The sequence below is a fragment of the Rutilus rutilus genome (assembly GCF_951802725.1).
Source record: "Rutilus rutilus genome assembly, chromosome: 9".
In the NCBI taxonomy this organism is placed as follows: Eukaryota; Metazoa; Chordata; class Actinopteri; order Cypriniformes; family Leuciscidae; genus Rutilus; species Rutilus rutilus.
In genome coordinates, this window is record NC_140223.1 from 17,360,212 (window position 1) to 17,381,388 (window position 21,177).

At 36.1% G+C, this 21,177-nt stretch overlaps 3 protein-coding genes across 3 annotated transcripts; 1 reads left to right on the plus strand and 2 right to left on the minus strand.

The window, feature by feature from the left end:
* Positions 1-66: 66 nt before the first annotated feature.
* rnaset2l (ribonuclease T2, like) lies at positions 67-6,420 on the minus strand. The gene is made up of 10 exons (XM_084418988.1): positions 6,283-6,420; positions 6,096-6,189; positions 5,884-5,941; positions 5,680-5,747; positions 4,493-4,550; positions 4,345-4,412; positions 2,415-2,528; positions 2,280-2,328; positions 2,110-2,184; positions 67-541 (listed from the first exon to the last, which is right to left on the minus strand). Exons 1-10 carry the CDS (start codon positions 6,290-6,292, stop codon positions 350-352), a joined length of 786 nt encoding a protein of 261 aa, XP_084275114.1. The 5' UTR covers positions 6,293-6,420; the 3' UTR covers positions 67-349.
* Positions 6,421-7,602: 1,182 nt separating this feature from the next.
* On the plus strand, positions 7,603-10,628 carry cox7a1 (cytochrome c oxidase subunit 7A1). Its single transcript, XM_084418990.1, has 4 exons — positions 7,603-7,727; positions 9,741-9,827; positions 10,288-10,372; positions 10,470-10,628. Exons 1-4 carry the CDS (start codon positions 7,713-7,715, stop codon positions 10,526-10,528), a joined length of 246 nt encoding a protein of 81 aa, XP_084275116.1. The 5' UTR covers positions 7,603-7,712; the 3' UTR covers positions 10,529-10,628.
* Positions 10,629-11,724: 1,096 nt separating this feature from the next.
* chp2 (calcineurin-like EF-hand protein 2) lies at positions 11,725-16,110 on the minus strand. The gene is made up of 8 exons (XM_084418989.1): positions 15,824-16,110; positions 15,269-15,341; positions 15,083-15,163; positions 14,571-14,695; positions 14,230-14,291; positions 14,039-14,161; positions 13,654-13,942; positions 11,725-12,754 (listed from the first exon to the last, which is right to left on the minus strand). Exons 1-7 carry the CDS (start codon positions 15,888-15,890, stop codon positions 13,889-13,891), a joined length of 585 nt encoding a protein of 194 aa, XP_084275115.1. The 5' UTR covers positions 15,891-16,110; the 3' UTR covers positions 11,725-12,754; positions 13,654-13,888.
* Positions 16,111-21,177: the final 5,067 nt, after the last annotated feature.

A 21,177-nucleotide genomic window follows, 5' to 3' on the forward strand; every position in this document is an offset into this window, starting at 1 on the left:
ATAATTTTTTTTGCACTTATGAGTGATTTGAGCTCCAGCAGTTAAACCAGGAGTTTAACCACTGTGTCTTTCCACCACCAAACTTTATTCAACATCATATTCCATTACATTCTGAACCTTTAATGTCATTGACAATTGGTGTATATTCTGAGTACATTAAAGGTCTTTCAAAACACTTTAACCCTTGTAATTTGCATATTTATTGAGATTGGGGAAAATACCCCAAGTTTGAATACTTTAGGAATTATGTACTGTAGCATTTTTCTTCAAATAAGTGAATCAGGTCTGAGAACTGAAAGAGGACAGTCAAACACGAGAACATAGGGAAAGTCTATAGCTACAGCTTCTCTTAGTTACAGGGCTCATGAGGATTCTCATAGTTAATTGGAACGTAAAAAATGGTGGTGTTCTTTGGACAGGGATGTCCTGGGCTGTTAAACCACGCTAATGTATTGAACACTTCCTCTTGTTCTTGTTTGGGGCATCCAAGGGTTTGGTTCCTGAAGAGATGGATCTTCAGCTGGATCCACGCTTCACGACCCTAAAAACATGGAAAGGACTGTTATGCTTTTGGGTTAAGTACTGATTGTCATTTTTTCATTTATTCATTCATATAATTTGGGCTGATTGTTGATACAGATTTTCCTATTCATTTCAGTATATGTCCATTATAATGTAATTCCTTGCATATTTGATCAAATTCTCAGTGAATATGCTAAATTATACATGGCGGTATTTCAGATTGATTCAAAAATATAACTCATTTTTTGACTATTCATAAGAGTCGTTTCGGTAATCTGGCTACACTTGTGCTGTAAGTTTTTGATTCACTGAAAAGTTATTTCCTTGTGAATCACGCTGGATGTTGTTTTTGCATGATGCTCGCAAAGCCAAGCCAGACTAGAAACACATTTCTTGCCATTATTCTGTGGTACACAGTATTTTTTGGCATTCATGTTTTGTTTTTACACAATCAAAATAGGTTTTAAAGTCACCACAAATTTAAAATGTACAATTCTTATTTATTTATTATTGCAGTATTTATTATAAATTATCTGTGCACATCTTTTTTTTTTTTTAAATGAATGTCTTTGTAATATTTAATCAAAATAACTTCCCCTCCCTCTTGTAGCAACACCTCTTCTCTGATGTGTTTAATGATGCAACCTGTCACTCAAGTGATATCACCGCAATAACAAACTACAACCATCCAATTCCCAAAGAACAAAATCAAGTTTTGTTGAAACCACCCTCCCCCCTTACATTTTTCTCTTGTTTGATAAGCTGTTTAATAACATGGGAATGGTTGGTGATATTAAAGTCCTGTTTGTGGCACATTAGTATATAGCCCCTTTCACACAGCGCATTATACCCGGGAAATTGCCGGCAAATTGCCGGAACGCCTTCTGTGTGAACGCAAACACGACCCGGGTTTAACGCCGGGATCGATGCCGGGTTGGGGACCTAGTAACAGCCGTGTTCAGTCCCGGGACGCGCGCTGTGTGAACAAAAGCCGTAATAATGCCGTGTCGTAGTGATGACGCTGAAGCCGGGATCGTTCGCCAGCTGTGAAACGGTACGAAATGCGCAATTTTATGATCGAATCAGAGAAATAAATGCACAAGCGTGGTTTCTCGAGAGAGAAATCGCAGTTCATAAGCAAACTGAAGACGCTGCTGAGACATTACAAGTCACATCGATGTCACGTGTCTTTCCGGGACATACACGGGTTGTGTGTGAATGCGCTCTCTGATTCCGGAAAATCACTGGCAGTGTGAATGAACCAAAATCAAATGAACCCGGGTCAAATCCCGGGTCACTTTATCCGTGTATTTTCCGGAATCTCTGTGTGAAAGGGGCTTATGTGAGGGGGCAAACTCCTCAAGATGGGTGGTGACCATCACATATACTAATGTGCCACAAACAGGACTTTAATATCACCAACCATTCCCATGTTATTACGGTGTATCCATATAAATGGCCCACCCTGTACATCAAAATAGGTAAGAAAACACTATTGCAACTTCCGTTTCATGTCAATTTTTAACCCAACTCAATTTATTTGCTTACTGACTACTATTAAATTTAATTTAACATTCCTCATCTCACCTCACTGTCTGTCACGCATTGCAAATCAAAGTTGTTTCCAAACAGCGGGGTCAGGGCGCCATGTATGTCGTCATGCTGCAGATCACATAATGGAAAGATTGATGAAGTGTTGTTTCATAAATGTATGCAATGTGATGCATCATGTTTCATGGATGAATCCAAAAACTTACCTTATATGACACATCACATGAGGTTTTGATTCCAGAGCTCTCCAAGACACTACAAAAAAAAAACCCCATTGGAATAGGGAAATAGATGAGCTCATGATAAGATGATTTCACGCTGTATGTGCTGATAACACCCACCTATCAATGTCGAAGAGTTTCCGAAGCTTGACCGCTGCTTGGAAATAAAGAAGCGGTGAACCCATGGTCTCCTCGCAGCCTGCACACGTCCCGTGTTTAATCCATTCCTCCCTCCTGCCAAATAAAGCAATCACTCATCACTTCTCAATACACCTGAGCTGCTGTTTTAAATGCTCTGTTCACTCTGTTCTGTTTATACACACTTTCCCACAAGTGACCTTAAAGTCATTATAAAATCAAGAATATAATAAATACTGCAATATTTGTCAAAGGATTTGCCCGTGCAAATGTTTTTTAAATTCCTATGCCCTCGTAAACGTCAATCAATATTCTATAAAGACAAAAGTCTTTTCTTTCCTATTGTGATAGCCTATAGGCATGAAACGGCTTATCGAACAAGCCGGGACTTGATTTTGTCCATGGGGAATCGATTGGATGGTTGTGGTTTGGTATTGCTGTGATCTCATGTGAGTAACAGGTTGTCCCGCCCTCACGCCAGAAGAGATGTCACTGCAAGATGGAGGGGGAAGTTATATTGATTAAAGATTACAAGGGCACATTATTTAAAAAAAAATGTTTTGCACAGATAAGTCATTTACAAAAAAAAAAAAAACTGCAATATTCCATAAAAAATAAGAATTGTCAATCTGATTTCATGGTCATTTTAAAAGTGCGGTCACATTTATTACATTTAAGAAGCAACATTTCACAGCTTTCTGTTGGCCAATGTGGTGAATTTGCAAGACCATGAAATCTGTGCAAAATCTCATGCAAAACCCCTATTGCAATGACTGGATTTCGCCTGTGAAATTTGGCCAAGCTATACAGTAATTGTGACAGCACCTTCACTATGGAAAAGTGTCGATGAATATAATATAATATATGAATACAATTCAAGCTGTAAGACAGGCTTTATGCAGAACTTCACACGAACAAATTGGAAAACGAGTCTCGTCGCAACTGCTTATCGGAGAAAGTGTTAATGGCAGTGCAAACTGACAGCCAGTGTTGGGACATTACAAGTAATGTGCGTTATGTAATCAGATTACTTTTTGCAAGTAACTAGTAAAGTAACCCATAACTTTTACATTTACAGCAAAATATGTTACTTTTTCAAATAAGTAATGCAAGTTACTTAGTTTTTCCATTTATTGACATATAAATTGACTTGCAGAGGCGTTGTGTGCCCGGCAACATGATGGTTATTGTGGTTCTAGACTAAATGTGAGCATTTCCTCATCTCACCTGCACAAAAACAGATTCAGTATTCCACAAAATGAATAAAAACAGTGAAGTGCAAACTCAGAATATCACGCAAACCTGCAATGCTGTCCTTTGATGATCCAATTCAACCATACTAATAAGCTAAATTACTTGTTTTTTTTATATTATTGCTGAAGAGTAAAAAGAGTGTTAAACTTTCTTCTTTTTTTGCATTTCCTTCTGCCTGAGGCTTATTCATTTCACTTTTGGTGTGAAAGGGCCTTTTCATTCTTCTAAAAATAGAACTTTTGTTGTTGTTTTTCTTGTTATTAAAGAACAAACAATCAAGCAAGCCCGGCCCAGATTAGAAAAAGTAACGTAACATTACTTTCCATAAAAAGTAACTAAGTAACGCGATTAGTAACTTTTTCAGGGAGTAACGCAATATTGCCTTTCCCCAACACTGCTGATGGACATATCTATGGACCTTTAAGGTAATCAGCTAGTTATTTTTTATTGTTGCCGTTTAATTCGACTGAAATAAGTTTAATATCTAAATGTTAGTGAGAAGAAGAAATATAAAATAAAAACTTTAGATATCATTGTGCATAATATGCGATGGACATCAGTCATGCTCATCTTTGCTTGCTCCTAAGTAGTCTAGAACAACTCCATATTTAAGAAAGTACAAATAATAAAACATGAAAAGATCATAAGACATGTTTACCAGAAGAAGAAGAAGTGTTTTCCTTTGATTAATGATGGCCAGAGCTGAGTGAGTTCAGGCTCAATTTCCTGAACATAAACATGATCATTCAAATTTTATATTTTACTTTTTAAAATAATAAATAAACAGAGGATTGAGACACGTTTACCTGAAGATGGGAATGAAATACCGGCCAGCAGTCACAGCAGTGACCTGTATGCTGAGGCCTAAGAGTCGTTAGAAAAACAGAGTTAAATATAAAGTATTTCTGGGCCCGTATTCATAAAGATTCTAAGAATCCTCTCAGAAAACTCTTAATTTAGCTTAAAAACTTTTATGTAGGAGTCTTAGCTTAAGAGCGATTCGGGACCGATCTGAGAGCAACTCTTGAGTAAGGAAAAGACAAAAACTTTTATCTTAGTGAGGAGGCGGGGTTGACCCCGTTGCTATGTATGACACAATCTTTTGAAGACTGTGATTGGTTGGTTGTCCAAGAAGAAAAAAAAAAAAGGTCTATTCTAAGCCTCCACTTTGAACTTACATGCGTAATTTTTCCTATTTGATCGTTCTCTCACACACACACACACACATTATATATGTGTATATAAATCCTTTTTTTATTTACTATGCTGTTGATTTCCTATAAGGTATTATTTGATTGCTTAGAATAATAAAAATTGTTCCACTCTTTCCAGTTACACTGATTGCTGGCATGTCTATTTAAGCGGTGGTTTGAATGTTGGTTTTAATGTATCAAACATGGAATTTTCCCAGTTGCCAAATATCGTAATGTAGTGATTACTTTCATTTCAGGCGCTATGGCATTTCTGCGCTGTGTCGGAGATATTAGCGTGTCTCTAAAAAGATCAGTCACAAACATGATCCCTGCACGATCTAATCTATAGCGTCTTATTAACTCACTGTCATCCATTGTCTGCAACACATTTCTTCTCCCTCTTCGTCTTTCTGCCATGTTCTCCTCTGCTAAAGAAACTCTTAAGCCTCTTAAAAGTCCTCGTCCGTGCTCCTAACAATTTTGACCTTAAGACCTCTTTTAAGGGTTAAGATGCTTTCTGAATTACTTTTTTTTTTACTAGGAGTTTTTCTTTAATTTTAAGAGTAAACGCCCACATTTCTAAGAATATTCTTAGAATTTTGTCACTAGGAGCTACTCTTTGCATTAAGATTCTTTATGAATACGGGCCCTGATGTTTTTGGGGGGGGGGGGATCAGAATAAATCTCAAGATTTCAAAATAAAGAAATTAATAATGCGAGAGAAACAGAAAAAATACAGAGAGTTCCTTTTGATTTGATTTCAGATCAGCAGATGTGGGAACATCCAATGAATTTCTAACCATAAGCCATGGATGGTCCAGTTGCGAACAGTCTCAGGTATTTTGCAAATGGTTTTGTTGTTAAGACCCTGTGGGAGGATGGAAAAATATGAAATAGCATGTGCAACACGAAAGGCAGACTTCACAATTAGTTTTCAATATCAATGTGAGTGTTGTGTAAAGTTTTTCTAGCACTGTTGTGATATATATAATATAAAGACATACTATGCAGAAACTCCCAGGCCACTGAAGAGTGAGTTGCATACAAGTCCAGTTGCATGAGCTGAAAATGAAAAAGCAGTGCACTTTTTTTTCTATTTCTCTTTAAACGTTCTGCATTCCTGACAGATAAACGACTGCAGGTCCCTGCTAGTCAGTTACCTAAACGTATTATGGTGATTTACTGGTTTGAAAACGTTTGATTAGTTGTGTCTTACTGCCTCGTGACAATCCCAGAGCAATGTCCGTTATCATACGCCAGGACCCAGACAGTGAGCAGAGCAGCGGTGCAGGCCCAGAGGATGTGTTTGTCTGAAACAATATAGTTAAAGTCTATGTATAGAATTCAAAACAACTGGAGTCTGAGGTTAAATATAGCTCTTGTAAATAACAGAAAATGCTTACCATAGCGCATGTTGATCCAGCCGTTTTGAAATCCTGTGACGGAGTGCCAGCTTCAGTTTCCTTTACTTGATAATGCAGAAGCGATACACACCACAATCTCGACTAGAGGATGCTCTGTTTGCATGCCCGAGTAAAAAGGAACTGATACTGCGACGCATTAAGAGTAGAAAGAGACTGGGGAGGATTTGAGAAAGTAAATGTGTCTTGTCTGTTTCTCATGAAAAAGATCTGTAACCCACTTTAGGGCGAACAGGCTAAAAAATGTATCCAAAAAAAAGTAAAAAATTATATGATCAATAAGTTATGACAACATATGGTTTTACATTGCTTTTTAATTAATCAAAAGAAGTTTTCTTTTCTTTTTTTCAAAATGCAATAAAACGTTATGCAAAATCCAACTCATTTTTAAACTCGGTTTAATGTAATTTAAGTTGAAATTGATTAAACATCCAAGTTGATTGTACTTGAAAATTTAAGGCAGCAACTTTTTTTTTTTACAGTGATAAAACAATAATTTGATATTGTTGGCTGTCTCAAATGATGTCTTTGAATTAAACATAATTTTATTAAATGTGCACATTCCGCCATAATACAAAATATACATGATGTTATTTTACAGAGCAAAATTTCACTTAAAATTTCCTTTGATAGATGCAAACCATAATGATAATGTAATAGGAAACAAAGATATATATATATAAAAAAAAAAAAAATCTGTGCTTATTTTCTGATGGCTATTATTTCATTATTGTTCTATTTTAAGGTAAGTGAAGTTGCAAAATAGTTGAGACAAATTAAATGCTTAGTTTTGTTTTATTACATTATATTTTATATTCTAATAATTCATATGGTGAAGTTGCAAAAGTCCAACCAAAATCCATAAATATTTTAAGTATTGCATTGTTTAAATGAATACATTTTTAGCCAACTGTCATTTTGTACATGTATATTTCTGAAATGCATAACTTAGACAGTTACCTCTGATAACAGATCACTCTAAATTGTAACGTGGACTCTCTGTAAAGCTGCTTGTGTATTGTGAAAAGCGCTATACAAATGACTGTGAATTGAATTGAATGTCATAACAGCTCATCTGCTGTAGTAATTATGGATATTCTCGGGGTGAAAAACAATCAGCCTATAGATTTGGGCTGATGTTTCTGAGAAATTCAGATCTCTTAAGGTAGTGACCTTTGGATAGGTTCTGTTTGTGACAAAATATGTGTTTTGTAAATATGAAAGATGAAACATGAATATTATTTCAGTTTAGTGTTGTACTGCATGTACTGAATCAGCTGGTTTCTTGACTGTTCAGGGTTGTCTTTCCCCACCTGACCGTACTTGGCTCCAGTTCAAAAACTATGTGTGTGTCCTTGTAAGGGCCCCGACTAGACAAGAATCAACAAGCTAAACAGAGAGCAGCGTCGGACATGAGGCATTTACTGGTAAATACACTGCTGTTCTTCTTTATTCCTCCACGGTTAGCAACCCTGACAGCTGTAGATGTGTGATCGGGAAGAATCTACTCCTAAAATACTTCTGAAACAGGAACTATGCCACAGATTGATACTCTTTGTACTGCAGGCATTGTTTGAGAACATTATTCGGTGGTAGTCTCATTTTTTATACAAACAAATTTTGTAATTTGTTGTTGTAAAGATTGAAACTCTGGCATTTTTAGTGGCTGTTGAATGACTAGCCATAAATGACCTCTAAAGAAAAGACTCATTCAACGGTCGCTTTATGAACTAACATTTGTTTGTCCTTTTATTTCAAACTGTTTGATTGTTCAAACAAATCTTCTTCTTTTTTTAACTAATCAAATTCTAGTACTCTACATGGCAATAAGGCGTTCAGAAGTTTGCTTGTAAACTCGTTGTCTTCAGTTTCTGCTTTAAACGTGTCCTCATTTGAACAGTCAGGAGGTCATGTCACCATTAGCTTCTCCACATTTAGCATGCCTACATGCACAAACACACACACTAGTGGACAGAGAAGTAAAAAGGGAGGGTCATTCTCAGCCCAAACCAAGAGTGTGTATTACGCTTTGATTGGTTTGTTCGAGGTGCTGGTGAGCAGCAATTGGCTGAAACCCCGACACATAACTGCTCCACGTGAGCTGATCTGACCTTCAGAACCATAAAATGTTACATTCCTTTCACATGTTTCGTTCTTAAAGGGATAGTTCACTCAAAAATTGTAATTCTGTCATAATTTATTCACCCTCAAGTTGATCCAACCCTGTATGAGTTTCTGTCTTCTGCTGAACACAAAAGAAGATTTTGAAGAATATGGGTAACCAAACAGTTGACGGTAGCCATTGACTTTCATATTAGTCATGGTATTATAAAATGGGTCAGTGGGGCCCATCAGCTGTCTGGCTACCGACATTCTTCAAAATATCTTCTTTTGTGTTCAGCAGAAGACAACTGAGTAAATGATGAAGCTATCCCTTTAACACATGAAATATGTCATAAACATATCAAGTGGTTTAGTTCTCTGAGACAAGCATATGCTTTTCACAAATTTGAAGCAAAATATGAGAAGCAAAATATTCAGATTTGGAGGCAGTTTTGATTTATATGCTGTTTAATGATTGATTATCATGTGCGTAGGCAATGCTTCAATCAACCACTTGTTTCTACTTCTTCTTTGCTTATTTTTGGATCTGGAGATTCTGTACTCTTTCAGAAAATGCATAGTAACGCCTCCTATAACAATGAAAATATGGATTGCTGGAAAATTCTGTCAATTGCGGGGAAAGAACAAATTTTGATTCCTTGAATGGAAAATGAAAGGTTATTTTTGAAATAGGCTATTTCTGATGTAAATTACTATTATTATTTTGGTCTCACTTTATATTAAGTAATGTCTACTATGTATTTGCATTCAAAAACTGTTATAGACACAATGTATACTTATTGTGTTCATGTTGTATTGCATAACACTTATGCTGCTATTGAGGTGAGATACAGGTGAGGTGGGACAGGTTTGGTGGTATGGGTAGGTTAGGTTAGAAATGTTTTAATATAACTACAATATAAAACATGTACACAATAAGAGCATTGTATAAAATGATTCATTTAAATGTTAGTACATAGTAGGTAAAGACACTTAACATCAAGTGGGACCAAATACACTGTTAAAAAAAAAAAATGTTTGTTAAAGTTGTAACTAGATTATAGGAGTGAATTTTTTCTACGTCAAGTGTTACTTGTCATTTTTTTATAATTTTTTGTGAATTTTACTAGCCATTTCTGAGTGAAATTTGTTTCTAAACCAAATTCTTTCACTGTACATTATCTAGGATTTTGAGCTGTTAAACATAAGACTGTCCATCTCAGATTGACTGAAGATCATTAAATATGCTTCGGTTTCTCACATCCTTGAAGTGTAATGAGACCGTGCTGATATACAAATGTTGGTCCTTTGAGTATATTTCTCCTTCACTCTTTCAGAGTTTTCCACGTCTAGCCACCCGGGCGTTTGGCACAACAGTCCGGCAAATGAAAAACAAGGTGCCGGATTGCCAGAAGGTTTTCCTGGTAAGACTAATTTAGTCAAAAATACACTCCTATACATAAACTATTAATCAGTTCGGATGGAGAGTGCACTGACTTACATTTGCACAGAGATGGAAATGAATCCAATAAAAACTGCAAGAACAAAAAACAGGTCCACTGCAAACTGTTGGAAGCTCTGTCCTGTATAATTTTGAAGGTTATTCTGTATGCATACTGTCTCTTCATCTAAAGTCAGCATCAATAACATGAATCTCCTGCTCTTCATCTTCATCTAGTTATACAACAGCTTGTGCATCGATAGTGCAAAGACATTTGTTAATCTTTAGTAAACATTATGTAATAACTACACAAACAGTGACTAAAAGAAATATGTAGAAAGTTAAGGTAAAATAAATTCATTATGAATAATTATACAAATATTTTAGTAGTATATCTGATTAGAAGAAACACTTTTTGTCAAATGTTTTATCCACATTTACAGGAGGATAACGGTCTGCCTATCCACATTAAAGGAGGCACTACTGACGTCCTTCTGTACCGTTTGACCATGGCCATCACAGTAGCAGGTACAAAACCTCACGGTCGATCATGAAAACTCGGATTCATATAAAAGTACATACCAGTATTAAGATAAGTCTCCTTTTTCTTTGTGATTCTGTTTAGGCACTGGCCTTTCCTTTTACTGGTTGCTGTTTGCCTCTTTCCCCAAGAGTAAAGCATAATAACTTTAAAGCTGCATGATGCTGTACAAATCCATTTCATTTCAAATACCTTGAACAATAAAGCACATTTATGAAAGATGAATGTATTAAATCCTACAAATGGGTCTCTATCATTGGGTATTAGTGTTTGGTCACTACAATATGCACTACTGGTCAAAAGTTTGGGGTCTGTAAGATTTTTTAAATGTTTTTGAAAGAAGTAATTATGTATTTTTTAGGGGTCCTTTATGCTCACCAAGACTGCATTTATTTGATCATAAAATACAGTAAAAACAGTAATATTGTGAAATATTATTACAATTAGCCATTCAGCATCATTTCTCCAGTCTTCAGTGTCACATGATCCTTCAGAAATCATTCTAATATGCTGATTTACATTTCAAGAAACATTATTATTTTCGATGTTGAAAACAGTTGTGCTGCTTAATATTTTGGTCCCACTTTATATTAGGAGTCTTTAACTACTATGTACTAACATTTAAATGTATCATTTGATACTTCCCACTTATTATACGTACATATATGTTTTACATAGTACTTATATTATTATAATTACCTGCACGCATAATTACACTGTTGACCTTTCCCTTACATTTGAACCCACCCTTAAACCACCCATACCACCAAACCTGTCTCTAACCTAACCTAATCTCACCTCAATAGCAGCACACAAGTGCTTTGCAATACAACATGAACACAATAAGTACATTGTACTTTTTTAAAATGCAAGTACATAGTAGTTAAAAATATACCCAATATAAAGTGTGACCAATATTTTTTGTGCAAATTGTAATACATTTTGTCAGGATTCTTTAATAAATAGATTTTTTTTGCAAGATTATAAATGTTTTTACTGTCAGTTTTGATCAACTGAATGCATCCTTGCTGAATAAAAGTATTAATATCTTTCAAAATCCAAACATTTGAACAGTGGTGTGTCACTGAATCAACAATAAGCACTTGGCGCCACCTACAGTCCCTAGCAAAACACGGCTGAACTTTTAACTTGACTTTTATATAAGGTTAGTGTTGTTCAGATATATTCAAAAAAATTATGCCATAACTTAACACATCTCAAAATGAATTTCTGTTGCAAAAAAAATGCTCACTGCTTAACAAATTGGGCTTGTGCCACAAGAAGAGCTCACCAATTTTTAAAAGCTTCTGTCCAAAAATATATCAAACAATACTTTGAATATTATGCAAATTGCTTTAATATCACTCTTAGAAAGTTAGTTACATTTAATACAGAGATGAAAAAAAGCCCTTTTTGACTGATTTTGGCACAGCATGCATAAGTGCAGTAAGATGAGGTACTGTCTCCTTGCAGCATTGAAAGAATTAAGACATATTTTGAGATTTCAATACCAGAAAAACAAATCCAGTTTTTATCAGGATTCAGGATAAAGTGACAGAACTTTTAAAAATGCATAAAACCATCTTGCCACCAGGAATCTAGATTAAAACATTTGCATCTAATAAACCTTCAAACTTGTGAAATCTTACCTTAGGATCGTCATACTACGTCTCTCTCTCTCACACACACGCACACACAGTTTTCCACATATGGTAATGTATGACAATTAAACATTGGGCATTATGAATGTTATTATGAACTCTTTCCCCTGCAGGAAAACCTGCAAGTTATAATTACATAACAAAATTAACTAATCAATTCAGTGATTTTTTTTAAGATGCAGAATGCAAATATACACTACCATTCAAAAGTTTGTGGTCACTAAGTTTTTGAAATAAGTCTTTTATGCTCACCAAGCTGGCTGCATTTATTTAATAATAAAATACAATAAAATAAAAAATAAAATACAGTAAAAACAATAATAACGTGAAATATTATTACCATTTAAAGTAACGTCATTTATTCCTGTGATGGCAAAGCTGAAATCAGCATCATTACTCCAGTCTTCAGTGTCACATGATCCTCCTGAAATCTTTCTAATATGCTGATTTGCTTCTCAAATCATTTTTCAGGATTCTTTGGTGAATAGAAATTTAAAAAGAATCGCATTTATTTGAAATAGAAATCTTTTGTAACATTATAAATGTCTTTACTGTCACTTCTGGTCAATTTAAGGTATCCTTGCAAAATAAAAGTATTAATTTCTTTCAAAGTCCAAACTTTTGAACAGTAGTGTATCACTGGCATGATTGAATAAACAATAATAAGCACTTGGCGCCACCTACTGCCCACAGCAAAACACAGCAAAACTTTTAAAGGGATAGTTCACTTTGAAATTAATTTTTGATATGTTTTAGCTTACCTCAAGGGCATCCAAGAAGTAGGTGTCTTTGTTTCCGCAGTAGTTTCGATTTTGATATTTTTAGGTCAAACCGTTCTTGTCTGTCAGTCATATAATGCAGGTCGATGGTCACTGTCTCAAAACACAAGCACAGAGTCCAAATTAAAACAATTCCCCATCGTCCAAATGAAACAATTCCCCATCGTAAGTACACATTGATGGCCTAAGACACGAAACGAGCGGTTTGTGTGAGAAAACGAACAGTATTTATATTGTTGTTATCTCTTGAACACAGCACACGTCCAAATGATCTGACGGCGCGGGCGGGTATAGATATATACATAGATGTCGCCTTGGCTACGGTTTCGTTCCAATGAACTGCAGTAGCGAAGGCGACATCTAGTGTATACATCTATACCCACCCGCGGGCGGGTATAGATGTATACACTAGATGTCGCTTGGCTACGGTTTCGTTCCAATGAACTGCAGTAGCCAAGGCGACATCTATTTATATATCTATACCCGCCCGCGCCGTCAGATCATTTGGACGTGTGCTGTGTTCAAGAGATAACAACGATATAAATACTGTTCGTTTTCTCACACAAACTGCTCGTTTCGTGTCTTAGGCCATCAATGTGTACTTACGATGGGGAATTATTTAATTTGGACGATGGGGAATTGTTTTAATTTGGACTCTGTGCTTGTGTTTTGAGACAGTGACCATCGACCTGCATTATATGACTGACAGACAAGAACGGTTTGACCTAAAAATATCAAAATTGAAACTACTGCGGAAAAAAAGACACCTACATCTTGGATGCCCTTGAGGTAAGCTAAAACATACCAAAATTTTATTTCAAAGTGAACTATCCCTTTAACTTTAATTATAACGCTACTGATCCAGACTTTTGAACGGTAGTGTAAATCATTTGTCAATGTGCAGTTTTAGTGCATACATTACCAGTGCATTAAAGTCCTGTAAGACAAATAAAGGCTGATCCCGTCATACTATCCAGTGTCTTGCGGTATTCCTTCCATTTTCTGAGACATGGATGTAGAGGCGTGCATGGTTGGTATTGAAGCTTTCCCATGACGCTCTAGTCTAGCGCAAGAAGCGGATGCTCATCTTGTGATCAATGTTGACTTTCTCCAAAGACTGATACAAAACAATAAACAGGTCGAAACACAAGTATTAGCAATCATATTCCACTGGCGCTTATAAAAGACGTGAATGCAGAATTTTAGCCGATACCTTACGAAACTCCTCAAAAGATATTGCGTCATCACGGTCTAGATCTGCCTCCTGAATAGTGCGGTCTGCTATGCTCTCCAGCTGCTCCTCGGTCACCTGCATCCCTAGCATGTCCCGGAGAACCTGTCAATCAGTCTGCTGTCAGTCATAATCAGTTTGTGAGAAGACAGCAGAATGAAGAAACTACTGACCTTTAAAAGCTCATCTCTGGAAATCTTGCCATCCTTGTCCTGGTCATACAACTGAAACGCAACTACAGGAATAAAGAACCAGGTAAGATTGAAAAGAATGTGAAGATCATTTCAACTCAAATTAATATTTCACGTCGATTTATTTATTTATTTGGTGAACAGCAGTGTAATAAACAGGATATTGCACTGTCAGATGGTCATTATCATAAAAGAACCCCTTTCATGATGATATATCTCCATTATTGACCATCTGAGTGTACATTATCTCTATAGTAACATCATCTGTTCTTTTACTGAGAGGATGTGGTTAATCTACCAGGTAAAAGCGAAAGCAAACATACATCTGAGTTTGTTGCTCCTGCTATTAATGGGCTCAGGAGAATTGGGGTCTTTGGGTCGGTTCTTGTCAGCAGGCCGGAAATGCGCCAGGATCCTCACAAAAGTGTTAAAGTCCACTGTTTCCTTTCTGAGAATGACATAAATGTTTATATGAACAAGATACAATCACTGTTTATGATTTTGGTAACTGAAAAAGAGCTTTTTGAGAATTGTATTTACACATGCGGCATGCCGTCTTTCAGAACTGATTTCCAGATAACAAACTAGATTTAACAGTCTAAACAAAAGGCAGTTTTTATAAGTTGTTTAAGGGTGGTGATATCTGAAATAAATTATAGCCTACCGTAATAATAGCTCAGCATGAAAATCATACTTAAATAGACAGTTCAGGCCTTGTGTTTGACAGTTAATAGTGCTTAATGTTAGATTCCAACATTCAACACTTCAATGTTAACATCAATTATTTGCAATCCTCTAAAATATTACTTTGTAGCTTATGCCAAGATTCGCTCACCCTGGGGAGAAGAAGGCACTTATTATTCTGTCTCTTATGGGGTTCATTGCCAGCTCCTTTATGGCTCCAAAATCCTGAGGACTATGTGAGAATGAGACAGGAGGAACAGGCAAATATTAAAGTTACAAGTGAAACCTTAACTGAGGTAGTGTCATGACAAGACATCAGTCTAAACATCAGGCTCACCAGAGATAACCTCGTCCTTCTTTATCCAGAACTTTGAAGCGATCATACAGACGAATAATGTGGGCAGGCGAGACTGGAAAAGAGAAATCACATATTATGAATTATGTTTCACTGAAGCCCTGTAGCATCATGACTCAACAAACAACGAAGGAGTGCATCAATTCCAATGGACCGTATACAAATTGAATTGACCATTTAATCAATTCTCCTCTATTAACAAACCTCACTGACATTCATTGATGCATTTTTATTTCTAAATTGCTCGACATATACACTATTTGTGCAATACCCAGTGTGTATTTGTTTAGCAGTGGTTTGCAACTGTGAAGTAAAGTCTCATGAGCTAAACACCTGTCATTGTCAATCTAGGACAGTTTTTGCACATGCACCCGAATTTATACCCAAACTTTGAGATACTTTTATCTTAGCAAACATATGCACCTGAATGTTAGTATAAACGGCAACAAATGTGCAGATATGATTTTTATTTTATATCGTTGTTAACTCGTTCAAGCGTGACAACAACCAACGCCAGTGTAATAAAACACAACTCACAGCCCGTTTCTTGCACCAACTCCTCGACGTTCGGGATTTTTAAAAGGGTGGAGCTCGACGAACCCATTTTATATCGTTATGTCGACAGCTTTTAAACATTTATACCATATCCAGATAAATGAGAGCAAAAACGGATGAAAACTAAGAAGTCACGACATCAAAAATCAGATTTTAAAAGTTGCTAAATGTTAACGGGATGTTTGCACGCGCCGCTGCTGTTTCTTGTGCTTGCTCAGAAAGAATAACACACGCTCTGTGTGTACACAGATTACAACGCCCACTGCAATAACGAAATCCGATTCTTTTGAGTCGAATCTTTTCAATGACTCCACGTCTGAACGGTTGAATGATTCATTTATGAATTGGACTGAATCGGTAACAGTGATTGAACTGAGAGCCGTTCCTGTTCGAACGACTTGTAATGAGCCAAGAACAAAATGCAAAAATATTTTAAATAAAAAGTAGTTAAAAGTATTTTTACGGCGTGAATATATTCACATTTTATCAACACACTAGGAAGTAGAAATGGTTTTTAAAAAAACATTTAAACGTGCAAAAACTTTTGTAGACAAAACAATTATTTTTAGCTTATGTTTAAGAGATACGTCATTGTTGCAACTGAATTCGGACGCAGGAAGTGACAATAAATATTCTTGAAAATAAAACTAAAAACGTAATAAACAGCAGTGGACCTGTCCAAATACCCATACATGTGGTCTTGGTCACTGACAGCGCGTGCACACAACAGGAAGTTAGTGCAAGATTGTCCCAGGTCTAAAAACATAGACGTCTAAAAATGGTAAAGCGCAGTACAACCACATTCTCTGGTACAACCTATGAGTACAACGCTCACATCTATTACCCGCCGCTTCGGAGGGGAATTTGAGGCTAAAACGTATCCCGTCATTCATCGCGTTCAGGAACTGACGTGACCCGATTTTGTAGGACAGTGGTTCTCAACTGGTTTGACCACGGGGCCCACATTTTCCATGTTCATTAAGCCACGACCTTATTTTTTATATATATTTTTTGACCTACGCGACTTTTTAATGTTGTCATTTCGTCTGAATATCAACATTTGTGAGATTTAGTCAGTCGAAACAGTTTTGAGGTTAATTTATCTAATTTTGTGTCTCTGGAAAATATGATTATGACATGTTGAATAGGCTATCAAAGTTTTTTGTGTCTATTTGTTAATGAGGGATTTGTGGACACATTCATGTTTTTAGATTTGTGGAGTAAAAGTTATCATTTTTATTTTTTAAGTAAAAAGATTCAATTATACCCTTGTAGAATGACCCCTTCAGAATTAGCACAGATGGGCCTAAGTGGCATGTTGTTACTTGTGTTATTCTTTATTATGGGGTTATTATTTAATAATTCCATGAATTAGATTATTAAAGTAGTTCACTTTAAAAATTAAAATTCTGTCATCATTTACTCACCCTCAAGTTGTTTCAAACCTGTTGGAATTTCTTTCTTCTGCTGAACACACATGAACATATTTTGAAGAATGTCGGTAACCAGACAGTTGCTGGACCACAATGACTTCCATAGTAGGAAAAAAAAATACATCATGTAAGTAGAAAAGTGATCAAGTGCGAAGACAACAAGTTTGGGTCATGACATAAGCTATAAAATATGCATTTATTATGTCAAGTCAGGTCAAGTCGCCTTCATTTATATAGTGCTTTTAACAATATAGATTGTTTCAAAGCAGTTTTACAGAGATAATAGGAAATTACAGTAACAGGGATAGTTTTGGGCTTTACAGCAGCTCTAGAATAAAGTTATTGTCCAGCTAAAGTTAGTTTTGATTGATTGATTGATTCACTTCCGTCGCAAAGATCATTAGTTATTAACTTAGGGGCCGCTAACACGGCACCATTTAACAGAAAACACTCAGCGCGCTCCGGCCCGCTCATCTGCACAAAACAGTGTCTGGTGGCTCGAGAACGCAAACCCTGAAATAGATTCCAAGGTGCAAGCTTTGACATTTAAAAAAAAAAAGGTTATCTCTGCGCAAACCTCAAAAACGCTGAGAGAACGCAGACGCATCACGTGTTTAGTCTATAGGTATGCGCGTTTGAATATGTGCACAGGCGTGTAGTCCTTCTTTACAAACCAACCCTCAACAAACTACTTGTCTGGCCTTAAAAATTATAATAAAGAATTATTTATCACTTCCGTGTAGCCACGTGAACCGTAATTATCCCGACAACGTTTTATCTGTAGCCTACAGAGGTAAAGGGAAGGGAAGGAGGCCTTCACAGGGGAGAGACTAGTTGACACTTCAGGACTGCGTTGTTGTCGCGTCCAGGCGCAGGTCCTTCATCAGATCTGGATATGGCCTGGATACGGCGGACTGCGGTAAACCTCGGGATAAACAGAGAGACTAATATTAGCGTAGACGCCATCCTTCTTATGATGTAACAAGTACATCAGGATTCATGGGAAGTGTTCCCGGTTCCAGCTGACCTAATCTATGCAGCCTAACATTGAATTATAGAAGTCTATAATGTGTTATGTGTATGCTAGGTCAAAGAGAAGTGCTTTTAGTCTAGATTTGAACTGACAGAGTGTGTCTGCTTCCTGGACAATGTTCCAAAGTGTTGGTGCTAAATAGGAAAAGGATCTACCAGCAGCAGTCGATTTTGATATTCTAGGTATTATCAACTGGCCGTGAAGGATTAATGAGTTAAGAGCTCGCTCAAGTAGGCTACTGGGGAGCTAAACTATTTAGCGCTTTGTAAGTTATCAGCAATATTTAAAAATGTATACGATGTTTAATAGGGAGCCAATGCAGTGTTGACAGAACCGGACTGATAATGGTCATACTTCCTGGTTCTAGTAAGAACTCTAGCTGCTGCGTTTTGGACCAGCTGTTGTTTGTTTATTAAGCGTGCATTATATGTCTATTGTGTATTAAAAAAAAAAAAAATGTATTGCATAACAGAACAATAACAACACACATAGAGATCACAATGTATTAAACTATTATCTATTACGTTCATAATAGCATTAAAAGAAAACCTTTTTTTTTTTAGAGTGTCTGTGGAGTGTGTAGCGTGATGGCGTAATCACGTAACGTAGGAAATGAATCAGTTTTTTGAACTGGTTCTGCGAAATTGTTCAAAAGAGTCGATTAGGTGAAATGAGTTTTATTTCTCATCACTATATGCTACTACACAATGACTCGTGATTATTTATGAACAAACACGTATACGCTATTTGTAGTAGGCTATAGCATGTGTTTGTTCATAATAATCACATTTAGCCTAATTTATAACAAATAGGACGTGTGTTTGTTTTTATTTAGCCTATTTCATTTATTTGTATTTATGCTTATCTCAATGCATTACTTTTATATCAGATTTTAGATTATTTTTGTCACCATCGAACGCTCACACGTATAGTTGTAAAATTGTATATTGTATCTGACAGTCGGTCTCCGCACAAATTAATAAACAATTTGAGGGCAAAAATGGCTCTGACATTTTCTTATACACTGGATGTCGACAGAGTCTTTTTAATACACTGGATGGCGCCAGAGTCTTTTGTACTTTTGCCTGTTTGCGTTAGTTATCAAACAAGACTGTCATGGGAATGTGTGACTGCTGATCTGCGAGCTTGGTCTGTTGCTGAGTACTGGTAGTTGCTTTAAAGACAAATTACTGGGGAAACTCTAGTTTACAGATGATGAAAGGATACTTGTTCAGCACAAGATCATCATCTAGTCATGTGGGAATGTTTATTGAACGAAACAACCTGCTGGTAGACAGTTAACTCTAGGCTTATGTTTTAAAAAATATCCAAAATGGTGTCAGGCAAGGCAAACTTAAATATATCACTAGAAATGTATTATGATCAAACTATTTCGACAGAAAGGATCACATTGTTTTGTTTCTAAAATCTCATATCCACATGCAAATACTTTGAATGGATGACATGTGTGGACAAGAAACTCTGCCACCTTCCATGACATTCATCCCAAAAAAAAAAAGAGGAATGAATTTGGCAGATCAAAATCATCCACCGTCTTAGACATTTAAAGACATTTTGTGCCAGTTATCAAAACTGGAGCATAAAAATACAATCACTGCCAGGTGTGGTCACATGTGTTTAAAAGATCAAAATGTAAAGGAAGAGAACAACAACAACAACAACCAAAACTTTTTTATAAAAAAAAAAAAAGAAAAGAAAAAGGTTCAAACACAAGCCCACTCAGAATTTCTAGTAATGGACAAAATGTTGACAAAGTATTAATTATAGGCATAATAAGGCATTAATTAATGCCTTTATTAATTAATAAAGGCATTAAAATACTTACATAATACCTCTTGGCATGCTTTTCACTGCATGCTTATAAGGAATTGTTATTGACATGTGAGTTATAATAATGAGTTTTGACATGTGTTGTTGGTTTACGCAAAACAAGGCTATGTGAGGTCTTGAAGGAATACATTTGCTATTTTTATATTCAATCTTGGTCCTGCAGTAAAGCTTAATCATTTTAAAGCTGTTAATTTTATTACATTTGTGTAATATGCTCTAATAAAACTTCATTGTTGCATTTCCTCAGGCAAAATGCAGTTTTACAGTTGTGAAGTTGGCAGTTCTCTGTGAACTCTGTGAACTTATTCATTCCCGGTGGACTTAATTAAGAATACATTCCCATTGGAAGCCATTATTATCACCAGTGATATGATTAGAGGCCTAATTTAATTCCCTTGTACACACACTAACTGTCTCCTGGAACGTTTTGCAAAGGGAATTTGTAAACGGAGATTTTAATTCCAAACAATGACATTTCATGTTGCATTATAGTTGCTTCAAGAACAACTTTATAGTTGCTAAAAGTACTGGGGAATCTTATGTTAAGAATTCACTTGCTGAAAAAAAGTCAGCATGTCGATGAAATGTCAACTGACCAGTTTGCGCTTGGGACATTACGCCGCATGGGGATGTGGGGACTTTCATGATGTTTTTGCATATTTTCATGATGAGGACACATGCACAAGTCAGATATGCCATTTGCACATCATATTTTGCATTAATATAACAGAGAGCTAAAATTACAAAACAGTCCCTAGCTGATTTTAAAACAAGATTTGGTTAATATTGTATTAAAAATCCTGTGGTCCAAACATTCATTAAATGTGGAAAATTCAAGGATGGTTGGTTGCCAAGTGGAATATTTGTAAATACACAGGTTGCAGAGGGAAACATCTATGATGTGATGCAGGTTAGAGACTGGCATATATCCAAACAAGTGTAATTACTCACTAAATTAAGCAATTCATGTTTACCACAATCTGCAGGTTGTCACTCGCAGTGCAACAATAATAGCTGTC

What these genes read in the sequence shown, in the direction of transcription:
- rnaset2l (XM_084418988.1), bottom strand. An exon ending in TATTTCATTCCCATCTTCAG is followed by an intron (nt 4,413 to 4,492) that starts GTAAACGTGTCT and finishes GTTTATGTTCAG; the next exon opens with GAAATTGAGCCTGAACTCAC. An exon ending in AAACACTTCTTCTTCTTCTG is followed by an intron (nt 2,529 to 4,344) that starts GTAAACATGTCT and finishes TTTATTTGGCAG; the next exon opens with GAGGGAGGAATGGATTAAAC.
- cox7a1 (XM_084418990.1), top strand. An exon ending in ATTGCCAGAAGGTTTTCCTG is followed by an intron (nt 9,828 to 10,287) that starts GTAAGACTAATT and finishes CCACATTTACAG; the next exon opens with GAGGATAACGGTCTGCCTAT. An exon ending in CATGGCCATCACAGTAGCAG is followed by an intron (nt 10,373 to 10,469) that starts GTACAAAACCTC and finishes GATTCTGTTTAG; the next exon opens with GCACTGGCCTTTCCTTTTAC.
- chp2 (XM_084418989.1), bottom strand. Translation starts at nt 15,890, where the DNA reads ATGGGTTCGTCGAGCTCCACCCTTTTAAAAATCCCGAACGTCGAGGAG. An exon ending in GTTGGTGCAAGAAACGGGCT is followed by an intron (nt 15,342 to 15,823) that starts GTGAGTTGTGTT and finishes TCTCTTTTCCAG; the next exon opens with TCTCGCCTGCCCACATTATT. An exon ending in AGTGCCTTCTTCTCCCCAGG is followed by an intron (nt 14,696 to 15,082) that starts GTGAGCGAATCT and finishes TGTCATTCTCAG; the next exon opens with AAAGGAAACAGTGGACTTTA.